A 16,140-nucleotide genomic window follows, 5' to 3' on the forward strand; every position below is an offset into this window, starting at 1 on the left:
TTTCCTGATGGTGCCAGTAAACAGGAGGTCGGAGGGAACAGTACACATACTTGTTAGTTTGTCTTTGGTGCTGAATAACCATGTTTTTCTCGTGAATAGTTTCTAGCAGAGCGGTAGCCAGCGACTTGAGATCAGAGATGGACTGTGGTGTTGCAGGCAGACTGCAGCCGTGATCCTCTGACAGCAGCTCCTGAACTGCACAAAACACAGAAACAGCTGGTGACGGATAATAATCCAAGACGTTACATCCATCCGCCAACTCAATGTCATCTAAGCAAAGCAGGCAATTCTCTATTGTGGAAATATGTGGCTAATGCTGCTGAGTGAACAAATGAAGTAATAGCCTATTATAGAGCCTTTCTATTCTCACTGGTACAGTTACAGATCTATTCATCTATCTATATGGAAATAGGGTTTGCAATTGCTTTTAATGCAGTAGGTCACACCAGTAAGGAATCGGAAGAGACCTCACATTTCTTGGATTGTTTTTTTCTTGTACGCAAGATCGCCCCCTATTGAGTGATGCACTTTATAAGAGCGGCTAAGAGGAGAAGAAGGAACAAAGTGACAACTGCTCCGGGAACATTTCCCGAACCCAGCCAGACATATGTTGTGCTGCAGAGTTACCATGCTGTCTTGTACCATACAAAGTACAGTATACACACACACACATAAGGTACCATACAAAGTACAGTATACACACACACATAATGTACCAAAGTACCATACAAAGTACAGTATACACACACACAAGGTACCATACAAAGTACAGTATACACACACACATAATGTACCAAAGTACCATACAAAGTACAGTATACACACACACACAATGTACCAAAGTACCATACAAAGTACAGTATACACACACACACACACACACACACAAGGTACCAAACAAAGTACAGTATACACACACACACACACGGTACCATACAAAGTACAGTATACACACACACATAATGTACCAAAGTACCATACAAAGTACAGTATACACACACACACACACAAGGTACCATACAAAGTACAGTATACACACACACACATAATGTTCCAAAGTACCATACAAAGTACAGTATACACACACACAAGGTACCATAGAAAGTACAGAATACACACACACATAATGTACCAAAGTACCATACAAAGTACAGTATACACACACAAGGTACCATACAAAGTACAGTATACACACACATAATGTACCAAAGTACCATACAAAGTACAGTATACACACACACACACATAAGGTACCATACAAAGTACAGTATACACACACACATAATGTACCAAAGTACCATACAAAGTACAGTATACACACACACACAAGGTACCATACAAAGTACAGTATACACACACATAATGTACCAAAGTACCATACAAAGTACAGTATACACACACACACATAAGGTACCATACAAAGTACAGTATACACACACACACATAATGTACCAAAGTACCATACAAAGTACAGTATACACACACACAAGGTACCATACAAAGTACAGTACACACACACATAATGTACCAAAGTACCATACAAAGTACAGTATACACACACACACAAGGTACCATACAAAGTACAGTATACACACACACATAATGTTCCAAAGTACCATACAAAGTACAGTACACACACACACAAGGTACCATACAAAGTACAGAATACACACACACATAATGTACCAAAGTACCATACAAAGTACAGTATACACACACACACACACAAGGTACCAAAGTACAGTATACACACACACATAATGTACCAAAGTACCATACAAAGTACAGTATACACACACACACATAAGGTACCATACAAAGTACAGTATACACACACACATAATGTTCCAAAGTACCATACAAAGTACAGTACACACACACACACAAGGTACCATACAAAGTACAGAATACACACACATAATGTACCAAAGTACCATACAAAGTACAGTATACACACACATAATGTACCAAAGTACCATACAAAGTACAGTACACACACACAAGGTACCATACAAAGTACAGAATACACACACACATAATGTACCAAAGTACCATACAAAGTACAGTATACACACACACACACAAGGTACCATACAAAGTACAGTATACACACACACATAATGTACCAAAGTACCATACAAAGTACAGTATACACACACACACATAAGGTACCATACAAAGTACAGTATACACACACACATAATGTTCCAAAGTACCATACAAAGTACAGTACACACACACACACACACACACAAGGTACCATACAAAGTACAGAATACACACACATAATGTACCAAAGTACCATACAAAGTACAGTATACACACACATAATGTACCAAAGTACCATACAAAGTACAGTATACACACACACACATAAGGTACCATACAAAGTACAGTATACACACACACACATAATGTACCAAAGTACCATACAAAGTACAGTATACACACACACAAGGTACCATACAAAGTACAGTATACACACACACATAATGTACCAAAGTACCATACAAAGTACAGTATACACACACACACAAGGTACCATACAAAGTACAGTATACACACACACATAATGTTCCAAAGTACCATACAAAGTACAGTACACACACACAAGGTACCATACAAAGTACAGAATACACACACACATAATGTACCAAAGTACCATACAAAGTACAGTATACACACACACACAAGGTACCATACAAAGTACAGTATACACACACACATAATGTACCAAAGTACCATACAAAGTACAGTATACACACACACACATAAGGTACCATACAAAGTACAGTATACACACACACATAATGTTCCAAAGTACCATACAAAGTACAGTACACACACACACACACACACAAGGTACCATACAAAGTACAGAATACACACACATAATGTACCAAAGTACCATACAAAGTACAGTATACATACACACACAAGGTAACATACAAAGTACAGTATACACACACACATAATGTACCAAAGTACAGTATATATATATATATATATATATATATATATATATATATATATATATATGTATATATAGATATATATATAGATATATATATATATGTGACTAAAAGGCAAACTTGATAGAAATGTTCAGAAGAAAACTATTGTTCAACAGTGTATACAGTCCCTGTCACATAACAAACCAAAAGTCAGTCAATGTATAAAGGACTGGGGATAGGGTGGCAACAAACAGTGAAGACATTTAAGAAGAACTTATAATAAAATGAAAGAAAAAAAAAACCTTTACATAGTGCAGAATATATGAATTTGAATTTATAGCATTAGTCTTAAGTAATAACGGCCAACATAGAAAACGGGAGTACCTTGTTTGGCAGAGAGAACCCCGGTCAGGGCACTGCTGTTAGTTTTGGTGCTTGACTTTGAATTTTTCCTCTTCTCCAAGGCATTCTAAAATACAGACACAGTGGGCATGTTATGTACATGGAAAACAAGGCTGACATGGTGGAAAATAGCAGGATTCATCTGATGTTAGAACATTAGGAGTAAATTGTGCCAGGCCTTTGGTCAGTAGTGGAGTATAGTAGGTCCTTTTCGGGCGGTAGCCCGAGGCCCTGGGGGGCCTATGGCCACCCAAAAAAAGTCTTATATTTTCAGTGGTGTATTGTCTGCCATGATTTGCAAAGAATTCCTGCTTTTTTACCACAATTTTGCACAGATCAAAGCATCATGACATTATCTATCCTGTACTATAAACACCACGCTAGTGCTGCCATAGTTACAGTGGGGTGGGGGGGCCTGAGGTTGGTGAACAGCCCAGGGCCTATGGTACAGTTAATCCGCCCCTGCCTTTTTGTGTAAGGAGAAAAATAAAGTCTCAGATCATTCTTCATAGTACAGTGTTTCTTCAAAAATAAGACAGAGTCTTATATATATATCTATATCATAAAAATCAAAGTCTGCCTGTCTGTCTGTCCTTCTGTCTGTCTGTCTGTCCTCTATAGACTTCCAAACGCCTGAACCATTTGACCCCAAATTTGGCACACAGATACATTGGGTGCCCGGGAAGGTTATTGCGAAGGTCCCGTCCCCGCCAGATGTACAGGAGGGGAGGGGGAGGGGAAAGAGAGGCGCCCCATAGAGATGAATGGGAAAATCTCCTCACTGCAAACACAGGTGATATAATTAGCTGCAGCAGACACGGCAGTTGGAGCCTTAGCAACCAATAGGATTACTGCTTTCATTTTCACAGGGAGCAATGGTTGCTAGGGCAGCTGCCTCACAACATCCACAGTAATAACTGGTAGACCCCCTACTCCATCTATACAGTACATGTATACACAGGACCCCCTACTCCATCTATACAGTACATGTATATACAGGACCCCCTACTCCATCTATACAGTACATGTATATACAGGACCCCCTACTCCATCTATACAGTACATGTATATACAGGACCCCCTACTCCATCTATACAGTACATGTATATACAGGACCCCCTACTCCAACTATACAGTACATGTATACAGGGCCCCCTACTCCATCTATACAGTACATGTATATACAGGACCCCCTACTCCATCTATACAGTACATGTATAAACAGGACCCCCTACTCCATCTATACAGTACATGTATATACAGGACCCCCTACTCCATCTATACAGTACATGTATATACAGGACCCCCTACTCCATCCATACAGTACATGTATATACAGGACCTCCTACTCCAGCTATACAGTACATGTATACAGGGCCCCCTACTCCATCTATACAGTACATGTATATACAGGACCCCCTACTCCATCTATACAGTACATGTATATACAGGACCCCCTACTCCATCTATACAGTACATGTATATACAGGACCCCCTACTCCATCTATACAGTACATGTATATACAGGACCCCCTACTCCATCTATACAGTACATGTATATACAGGACCCCCTACTCCATCTATACAGTACATGTATATACAGGGCCCCCTACTCCATCTATACAGTACATGTATATACAGGACCCCCTACTCCATCTATACAGTACATGTATAAACAGGACCCCCTACTCCATCTATACAGTACATGTATATACAGGACCCCCTACTCCATCTATACAGTACATGTATAAACAGGACCCCCTACTCCATCTATACAGTACATGTATATACAGGACCCCCTACTCCATCTATACAGTACATGTATATACAGGACCCCCTACTCCATCCATACAGTACATGTATATACAGGACCCCCTACTCCATCCATACAGTACATGTATATACAGGACCTCCTACTCCATCTATACAGTACATGTATACAGGGCCCCCTACTCCATCTATACAGTACATGTATATACAGGACCCCCTACTCCATCTATACAGAACATGTATATACAGGACCCCCTACTCCATCTATACAGTACATGTATATACAGGACCCCCTACGCCAACTATACAGTACATGTATATACAGGGCCCCCTACTCCATCTACACAGTACATGTATATACAGGGCCCCCTACTCCATCTATACAGAACATGTATATACAGGACCCCCTACTCCATCTATACAGTACATGTATATACAGGACCCCCTACGCCAACTATACAGTACATGTATATACAGGGCCCCCTACTCCATCTACACAGTACATGTATATACAGGGCCCCCTACTCCATCTATACAGTACATATATATACACAGGACCCCCTACTCCATGTATACAGTACATGTATATACAGAAACCCCTACTCCATCTATACAGTACATATATATACAGAACCCCCTACTCCATCTATACTGTACATGTATACAGGACCCCCTACTCCATCTATACAGTACATGTATATACAGGACCTCCTACTCCATCAATACTGTACATGTATACAGGACCCCCTACTCCATCTATACAGTACATGTATATACAGGACCCCCTACTCCATCTATACAGTACATGTATATACAGGACCCCCTACTCCATCCATACAGTACATGTATATACAGGACCTCCTACTCCAGCTATACAGTACATGTATACAGGGCCCCCTACTCCATCTATACAGTACATGTATATACAGGACCCCCTACTCCATCTATACAGTACATGTATATACAGGACCCCCTACTCCATCTATACAGTACATGTATATACAGGGCCCCCTACTCCATCTATACAGTACATGTATATACAGGACCCCCTACTCCATCTATACAGTACATGTATAAACAGGACCCCCTACTCCATCTATACAGTACATGTATATACAGGACCCCCTACTCCATCTATACAGTACATGTATAAACAGGACCCCCTACTCCATCTATACAGTACATGTATATACAGGACCCCCTACTCCATCTATACAGTACATGTATATACAGGACCCCCTACTCCATCCATACAGTACATGTATATACAGGACCCCCTACTCCATCCATACAGTACATGTATATACAGGACCTCCTACTCCATCTATACAGTACATGTATACAGGGCCCCCTACTCCATCTATACAGTACATGTATATACAGGACCCCCTACTCCATCTATACAGAACATGTATATACAGGACCCCCTACTCCATCTATACAGTACATGTATATACAGGACCCCCTACGCCAACTATACAGTACATGTATATACAGGGCCCCCTACTCCATCTACACAGTACATGTATATACAGGGCCCCCTACTCCATCTATACAGAACATGTATATACAGGACCCCCTACTCCATCTATACAGTACATGTATATACAGGACCCCCTACGCCAACTATACAGTACATGTATATACAGGGCCCCCTACTCCATCTACACAGTACATGTATATACAGGGCCCCCTACTCCATCTATACAGTACATATATATACACAGGACCCCCTACTCCATGTATACAGTACATGTATATACAGAAACCCCTACTCCATCTATACAGTACATATATATACAGAACCCCCTACTCCATCTATACTGTACATGTATACAGGACCCCCTACTCCATCTATACAGTACATGTATATACAGGACCTCCTACTCCATCAATACTGTACATGTATACAGGACCCCCTACTCCATCTATACAGTACATGTATATACAGGGCACTACAGGACAGGTATACCAAACTGTGACTGGGTAACACCGCCACACCAGACCTGACCAATACCGCCATACTGTGACTGGATAACACTGCCATACCAGACCTGACCAATACCGCCACACTGTGACTGGGTAACACCTCCATACCAGACCTGACCAATACCGCCACACTGTGACTGGATAACACTGCCATACCAGACCTGACCAATACCGCCACACTGTGACTGGATAAGACTGCCATACCAGACCTGACCAATACAACCATACTGTGACTGGATAACACTGCCATACCAGACCTGACCAATACCGCCATACTGTGCTGGATAACACTGTCATAACACACCTGACCAATATTGCCACACTGTGACTGGAGAACACTGCCATACTAGACCTGACCAATACCGCCACACTGTGACTGGATAACACTGCCATACCAGACCTGACCAATACCGCCATACTGTCACTGGATAACACTGTCATACCACACCTGACCAATACCGCCAAACTGTGACTGGATAACACTGCCATACCACACCTGACCAATACCGCCATACTGTGACTGGATAACACCACTATACCAGACCTGACCAATACCGCCATACTGTGACTGGAGAACACCGCCACACCAGACCTGACCAATACCGCCATACTGTGACTGGATAACACCGCCATACCAGACATGACCAATACCGACACACTTTACTGAATAACACTGCCATACCAGACCTGACCAATACCGCCATACTGTGACTGGATAACACAGCCACACCAGACCAATACCGCCATACCCCCCTCGAAAAGACACCAGATTTTCTGGCAAGTCTGAACAGTAGGGTACTGCCCCTCTGCAAGGTGCTACCCTACACACCAGACCATGGGTGCCTAATGGTAAATACGACCCTGCAGGTATACAGGACAGGCAGCGCCGGGTACATTTTCTAGTATATATATATATATATATATATATATATATATATATATATATATTTTTTTTTTTTTTTTTTTTTTATCTCTGAAAAAAGGGCTAGGGCTTTTTTTCGGGGTAGGGACTTCCTACACTGTAGCCCCATTCTATACAGTGGTTAGCTGCCATACTGTATCTCCCACTGTTATTAGGCTCCTATACTGTAATTTCCCCTGTAGTTAGGCCTCCATTCAGTATACCATTCTTTCCCCATACTGTATACATCCCCCCCCTGCAGTACGGCTCCCATACAGTATACCTCCCTCCCCTCTCTGTAATTGTTCCTCTATACTGCATAGTTGCAAACATTTGTGATTTTTTCCAGGGACACTTTAGCGTTCACAACAAGGGGTGTGGCTTTTTGTGGATGTGGTCGCTGTGGGGGTGTAGCCTATCATGGGTGTGGTTTGCAGGGTGTGGCCTTTTACCAGTGGGGTTTTTTCCAGAATTTTCCAGTTAGAATTTTCCAGTCAGAACAACTCAAAAAAAGCATTACACACCCAGTATTGGGTCCCCAGTATATTACACACCCAAACTCAAAACAGCAAGCAGGCTGTGGCCCAGAGCTAGCACTCTACTGACTGACTGAATATACTGGTAGTTTGTGCCTATATGATGCAGCTGCACCCCATATCATCATACTACAACCCCCTTAATCCTCCTGCCCCTCCATCATCATACTACTACCCCATTCATCCTCCTGTCCCTCCATCATCATACTACTACCCCCTTCATCCTCCTATTCCTGCCCCCCCATTCCCCATAGATAAACTCTTCTGCTCTGCACAGTTCCTGTCTCGGCCAGAGATGTCAGCAAAGAGCACTGTGTCAGACTGAAAATAAAACATTTCCTGCAGGACATATAGTACACTACAGCTAATAGTACACTACAGCTAATAAGTATGGGAAGACTATTTTTAAATAGAAGTAAATTACAAGTCTATATAACTTTCTGACACCAGCTGATTTGAAAGTAAAAGATTTTCGCTGGACAATCCCTTTGACTCCAGTAGGTTGCTATGAGCATCTGGTTCATCGGGGGACATCTGCAGTTTTGTATGCGGCTCTGAAGAGCTTAGGATCATTTTACATAAAACAAATAGTGTAGTGTAAGTACATATTACAGGGATACTAATACTAACCCTGAAACTTGTATAAAGTGACATATAGAAACCTCCTTTAAAAATTCTGTTTGCCCCTGGAGGCCCCCCATGTATTGTGTACTGCAATATATACAGTTGTGTGCAGCTCTGGACGCACAGGTTCTTGTGTATATTGCAGTGATATAACCAGGGTGAGATATGCCGGCAGGTTCACACATCTAATGAAGGAAGCTGTTACCCTGTTATAAGATGACACTTCTGCGGCTAAATGAGTTGTTGTGCTAACTGTATGATGTTCTGTAACTTTATCTTTCTGCAAAAACACAGAAAGTCATTGTACTCACATGGGACATTAGATTTCTGTTTTTGTAAAGGTTTTGCCTATTTTTGGAAATGCATAGAAACCTAGAATGAGACAAACACTGGAAGATATGACATATAGTGTGAGGTCAGGCCCCGCCACATTAGTCCATGAAACTGGCTCAAAAAGGCTGCAAATAACTATTGCTTTACAGCACCAAACAATAAGCTGTATGTAGAAAGGCTAAGTTAATAGACCTGAGGTCTGTGGGAAGAAAGGGATAATTGCCAGCAATGCTGTTGATCAATGCCGGAATGCCTTGTGGATTAGGGAAAATAGAGGGCATTTTTTAACATGGTGGAGAAGGGGACTGAACGGGTTAATATTGGCATCTCTGGGGGCGTGGCCTGGTTATGGCGCCGAGCAGCAGCACCGTGTAGAGGCTCCGTTCTGCCTCCGGTCTCCTCCGCGCCCGACAGCTTACAACAGCAGCCGCCAGAGTCCTTGATGCCGGGTAAAGCTCCCCGACAGTCCCCTCCACCGGCAGAGTCGACCCCGGGACGAACCAGAAGCGGTATCCGCCGCTTTTTCACGGCGGCCGCACCGTCCGGCTCCCATCCCACACAGCACAAGATGGCGACCCGCAGCTCACAGACGGCGCCTCCGACACCACAGGCGCAGCAGCGCGCAGCCCCCTCTGCATCCGGGCTGTCCCAGGACTTTCCTCCGCTCCTCTGTGCCCAGGGGACTCAGGTACTGGCACGCGACCCCTTAGAGGGGCACAGCAGCCCATCTGGCCCTGACATGTGGGCACTGCATTCCCAAGTGGCGGCCATCCCCACCAAGCAGGACATGGAGGGATACATGTCTAGAATGGAGGCGGTCTGCAAAGCAGAGATTAGGTCCCTGAAGTCAGACCTGGTCTCCCTTACATCCACAGTACAGAGCCTTGAACAAGCCTCCTCTGAACAGAGGGATGTGCAAATATCGCAGCAACAGCAGCTAGATCAGCACACTCAGCACATTCAACTACTGTTTGACATGGCGGATGACGCTGAGAACAGGAACCGCCGGAACAACATCCGGGTCCGCGGTATACCCGAGGCGGTTAGACAACAGGACCTGATGCCCACGCTCTTGGGTATATTTAATCAGCTGCTGCACAAACCACCTACTGATCCCATCAACATTGACCGTGCCCATAGGACCCTGGGTCCGCCGAGCTCTGACCCTGCCCGCCCTAGGGACGTGGTGTGCCAGATCCACTTCTTCCAAGAGAAGGAGGAACTTATGAGAAGGGCCCGAGACGCTGGTAACATTGATTTTGACGGGGCGCAGATCCAGCTGCTTACCGACCTGTCACGAGCCACGCTGGCGAAACGACGTGCCTTGCGGCCCCTCCTGGGCATTCTGAGAGACAAGAACATCCCCTACTCGTGGGGCTACCCTTTTCAACTCCAAGTACGCCAGGGCAATCGGGCACTCCATCTGCGTTCTCCAGCTGATCTACCTGCCTTCCTAGATGCCCTGGATCTTCCACCAGTCTCTATTTTGGAGTGGCCTTCACTACCTCCGCTTCAGCCGCAGGCGTCAAGAGGGTCCAACGCCGCTCCCAGACCATCCCGTCCGCGTAGGAGGCGTCGCCGGACGCCTGATCATCTTCGATCTGAGTCCTAAGGATCTGGTCGCCTCTGGTGGACACGTAATTATGCTTCTGCCCCATTGCATTCCCTTGGTTTGGGGCGCACCCTATGATTCACCCGCTCAAGATGTCTAGGGCGCTCCCTATTGCCTACAGGACTCCTACTCCCTTTGGGTCATGAGTCTGGCTGTGTTGTTCTTCATATCGTTTCACTTGCTTCTGTTTACTGTTTGCATATCACCTTATTGCCTGGGTACAAATATGCAAAAGTGCAACTTGCTGCAGGGTACACGTGCAGCCATGGAATACCTACACCTCCCTCCCACCCCCCTCCCTCCCTTCTCCCCCCTCCCTCCCTTCTCCCCCCTCCCTCCCTTCTCCCTCCTCCCTCCCTTCTCCCTCCTCCCTCCCTTCTCCCTCCCTTCTCCCTCCTCCCTCCCTTCTCCCTCCTCCCTCTCTCCTCCCCCCCCCGTCCCCTCTTCTCCCCCCCCACCCCGACCGTAGGTCCTTATTGCATTTGTTGGTATTAACGAGTTATGTGTTATGTTATGCATTATTCTGTTTTTACGTCCTCAGGGTTTGACGTATTGTCTGATATGTGATATTGCTGGGACTAGGGGATACTCGTTTTTACCCCCATCCCTTGAAGTTGCTGATGGACTCGCAGTGGCCGTAGCCATGTGCTTATACGGGCGCGGTTGGACTGACTGGAGGCATGGCAAGTACTCTTGGTCTATCTCCAGTCACTCCCTCACTAGAGATTTAACCGTGCGATTTAGGCACGGTTGTGTTACTACAACTTCTTACCCCTGCCCTTAGTGGACCGGGGTGGACAGTTCTTCTTTTGGTCCTGTCCTGTCACTACAGTTCTCTTCTTCCTATAATTCTGTTTCCTTTTCTTTCTCCTTTTCTTCTAATTTTCCTCTCCCCTCCGCCAGGGGGCATTCCACCTGGATGGCGTCTTTAAAGTTCACTACTTTGAATATTCGAGGCTTCAACAAGCCGGAGAGACGTACTCAACTGCTTTACCGCATGCACAAACAAAGAACACACGTCCTTCTCTTGCAAGAGACCCACTTCAGGACGGGGCATATCCCCACCATGCCCACTAGATACTATACGCAGTGGTATCACAGCACTAACCCCGAGGTGAAAACGAAAGGTGTCAGCATTGCTATTCACAAGTCGTTACCCCTGTCGGTGCTTGACACGTTGGCAGACCCCAGGGGTCGTTATTTGTTCCTGAAAGCTAAGATTGCCGACCGTATATACACTATAGCTAACTTTTACTTTCCCAACCGCAACCAGGCACAGGCGGGCCGCCTATATCTACACGCTCTACAGGACTTCGCGGAGGGACTTCTGGTCACCGCTGGGGATTTCAACCTCGTCTTAGACAAAGCAGTGGACTCCTCTTCTGGCAGGTCGTCTCTTTCCCCTTCTCAATCACGTTCTCTCAGGAAACTCCTCTTCGACAGCAGATTGGTGGATGTGTGGAGGGTCCTCCACCCTGGGGTAAGAGATTACACCTTTTACTCCTCGGTCCATAATACCTATAGCAGAATTGACCTGTTCTTAATTGACCACCACTTGCTTTCCTGGCACCCCCGGGCGACTATTGACCCCATGACGTGGGCCGACCATGCCCCAGTCACGCTGACGTTGGTGCTCCCTGACTCTGTGCCCCGAGAGTGGAACTGGAGGCTAAACCCCAATCTCCTCCGTGACGTTGCCTGTCAGGCTGACATCAGGCAGACTATCGCGCACTTCCTTGCTGACCACTCTGCGGACGACACCCCTTTGCCCGTGCAGTGGGAAGCACTGAAGTGCGTGCTTAGGGGAGTTTTGATGCGTCACGGGTCCCGTTTGAAGAGGGATAATGCCCGCAAGCTCTCCAAACTCCTTACCGACATTTGTTCGGCGGAGACATCGCACAAGCGGTCATCCGATCCGACGGTGCTGGCCTCCCTCGTTGGGCTTAGGGGCCAACTACAAGAGCTTCTTGACCAAAAATACGCCCGGTTCCGGGAACGGACCAAACGTTTTTTCTATGAATTTTCTAATAAATGCGGTGCTTCATTAGCAAAATTCTTGCACCCTCGGATGTCCCAAACCTTTGTTCCCTCGATTACCTCAGCCTTTCGGGGGCAGTGCCACACACCGTCGGATATTACAGATGCCTTTAGAGACTACTATCAGGCTCTCTATAACCTCAAGGGTCCGATGGCAGACATGGCTCCTGACCTCTTCCACGCGAAGGTCGAGCGCTACGTTCGGGAGACGGCACTCCCGCAGCTCCCTGCAGATGCGGCCTCGGACTTGGACGCCCCGTTTGCTGATGGTGAACTGGCCTCGGTTATTAAGGACACCCCGAATGGCAAAAGCCCGGGCCCAGACGGGTATACGGCCCAATTCTATAAACTCTTTTCTCCTCAGCTGACTCCCTTCCTGACGCGGGTCTTCAACGCGGTCTCCTCTTCGTGTCCGTTCCCTCCACAGTCCCTCATGGCCACGATTGTGGTGATCCCCAAGCCGGGAAAGGACCCTTCTGTGTGCGCGAATTATCGCCCTATATCGCTCATCAACACAGATGTCAAATTTTTCTCCAAACTTTTAGCCAATAGATTGGGTCCTTCCCTGCCGGGGATCATTCACACGGATCAGGTGGGCTTCGTCCCCCAGAGAGAAGCTAGGGACAATCTGAACAAAACCCTGCTCTTGATCTCTCACGCGAGGAGGTCCGGTGCGCCCACATGTCTGATATCAGTCGACGCTGAAAAGGCGTTCGATCGGGTGCACTGGACCTTCTTGCATTCCACCCTACGGCAGATTGGACTGGGAGACGGGATGCGGGAGAGGATCGCTGCGCTTTATGATAACCCCACGGCTAGGTTGCGAGTCAATGGAGTTCTTTCCTCACCTTTACCCGTGGCTAACGGTACACGCCAGGGGTGTCCGCTGTCACCGATGCTATTCGCCCTCGTAATGGAGCACCTAGCAGTAGCTCTTCGCGCTTCCCCTGACATATCGGGCCTTAAGCTCGGACGCTCTCACTATAAGATCGCACTTTACGCGGATGATCTGCTGCTCTACGTCACCAACCCTATGGTCTCTTTCCCCGCGATCCTTAGCGAGTTTGAGCGATATGGCCAAGTGAGCAATTTTAAGGCTAACTATAGCAAGACCGAGGTGCTAAATATATCTCTCCCGCCTAGCTTGGTTTCCCATTTAAAGGTCTCCTTCACCTTTCGGTGGCAAACCCCGGCCATCAAATACCTGGGGGTTTGGATTACAGCCGAGCTGCCCACAATGTTCTCCCTGAATTACACCTCCTTACTTGCTCGTACAAAATCGGACCTCACTGCGTATAATAGACCACTCCTTTCCTGGTTTGGCAGAATACATGCCATTAAAATGGATGTTCTGCCCCGGTTCCTGTACTTATTCCAGGCACTGCCCATACCCGTGTCGGTCTCGTTCTTCAAGGAGCTTCAGTCCTTATTGAGGAAATTCGTGTGGGGTCCGATAAGACCTCGGCTTAAGTTTAAAACGCTCACCAGACCAAAACTGAATGGAGGCGCTGGCCTCCCTGACTTTTCCCTGTATTACAAGGCCGCGGTCCTGCTAAGGCTAGTGGACTGGCTCCATAACTCTGAAAGCAAACAGTGGGTCAGGATAGAAAGCGAGCTCTCGCCCATCGCATTACAATCACTTCCCTGGATCTTTCCGATTAATCGTCCGCACCTTGAGACCTTCCCATACTTGACGAGTCACTTCCTTAGGGTGTGGGACAAGCTGCTTGTCCAGTACGCTCTCTCCCACAGGTCTGGAATCATGAGCCCGTTGTTTGACAACCCTGCGTTCCCCCCGGCGTGCGGAAGGGCGTCGTTTCTGGGGTGGGGGTCCTCTGGGGGTGCCAGGCTAGGCAACATATTAGGGACCAACTCTGCGCTCCCCACCTTTGCTGCTCTCCAAGCGACCTGCCCGGAGAGGACTCTGTCATGGCTGGAGTATAGACAGCTGACAGCCTTCTTACACAGCAAATTTCCTCAAGGCATCTTGGTGACCACCCCGACTGACCTGGAGTCCCTCCTGCTGGAGTCTTCTCCTCCAACTAAAACCATCTCACAGCTCTACCGCTTACTCCTGGATGCGGACGCGGGCCCTGAGCCGTCCTACATGCAGGCGTGGGAAAGGGAGCTTGGCGTGTCCTTTTCGGACTCCGACAAGCTCAAAATATACACTCTGACACATAAAATGTCGGTGGCTTGCCACGCGCAAGAAAAGAATTTCAAGATCCTGACTCGCTGGTACAAGTGCCCATTGTTGTTACATCAATGCTACCCTGACGCCTCGGACCTGTGTTGGCGCTGCGAGAGAGAGGTGGGTTCCATGCTCCATATTTGGTGGGAATGCCCTGTCCTGAAGCCCTTTTGGGACTCAGTCTTTACCATATATACGCAGGTTACGGATAAGATTGTCTCTCCCTCCCCCGGACTCGCTCTCCTATCTTTAGTCCCCGGGTCTTCCACTGCTGTCAAAAAGGGCCTGTTGCGCCATTTCCTCACGGCTGCGCGCGCGGTCATCCCCAGACACTGGAAGTCAACGACCCCTCCATCGGTCTCAGAGTGGGTTGCCGAACTGAATTTCCTCTACCGAATGGAAACCTTGACAGCAGAGGAACACGACCGGGGAAGTACGATCGACAGACTGTGGTCGGCTTGGGTGACGTATAGAAGCGGGCCACTCCTCGCCACCTGGCTAGCTTGATTACTGGTCACCTTGCTTGGGGTGTGTGGCGTGTCCCCCCCCCCCCTTCTAGCAGGTGCTGCCTGGTTCTTGGTGGAATGCTCTCCTGATGGTGGTTCTTTTTCTCTTGTTTCTCTCTCTTCTTTACTTTCTCTCCCCTTTCTTCCTTTGCTCCTCATCAATTAGCGGATAGCCCTCTGTGTGTCCTTTTTGGACTCGGAGGTGGCTCCCTGTCCTTTGCATGCGGCTTGGGGATGGGATGGGACATTCCTTGTAATATGTATATGCTTTCTCTTGTCCCCGTC

General features: G+C 46.7%; 1 protein-coding gene across 3 annotated transcripts in view; it reads right to left on the reverse strand.

Moving 5' to 3' along the window:
• Nucleotides 1-16,140, reverse strand: part of CCDC149 (coiled-coil domain containing 149) — a 63,987-nt gene that overhangs the window by 14,111 nt on the left and 33,736 nt on the right. For all 3 annotated transcript variants that reach the window (XM_069977484.1, XM_069977483.1, XM_069977486.1), the window contains exons 8-9: nt 3,339-3,423; nt 51-195 (exon numbers count right to left, since the gene is read on the reverse strand). In XM_069977484.1, the coding sequence (XP_069833585.1) occupies nt 51-195; nt 3,339-3,423 (230 nt within the window). The remainder of the gene's footprint in view (nt 1-50; nt 196-3,338; nt 3,424-16,140) is intronic.

Source organism: Dendropsophus ebraccatus, chromosome 7, assembly GCF_027789765.1.
Source record: "Dendropsophus ebraccatus isolate aDenEbr1 chromosome 7, aDenEbr1.pat, whole genome shotgun sequence".
Taxonomy (NCBI): Eukaryota; Metazoa; Chordata; class Amphibia; order Anura; family Hylidae; genus Dendropsophus; species Dendropsophus ebraccatus.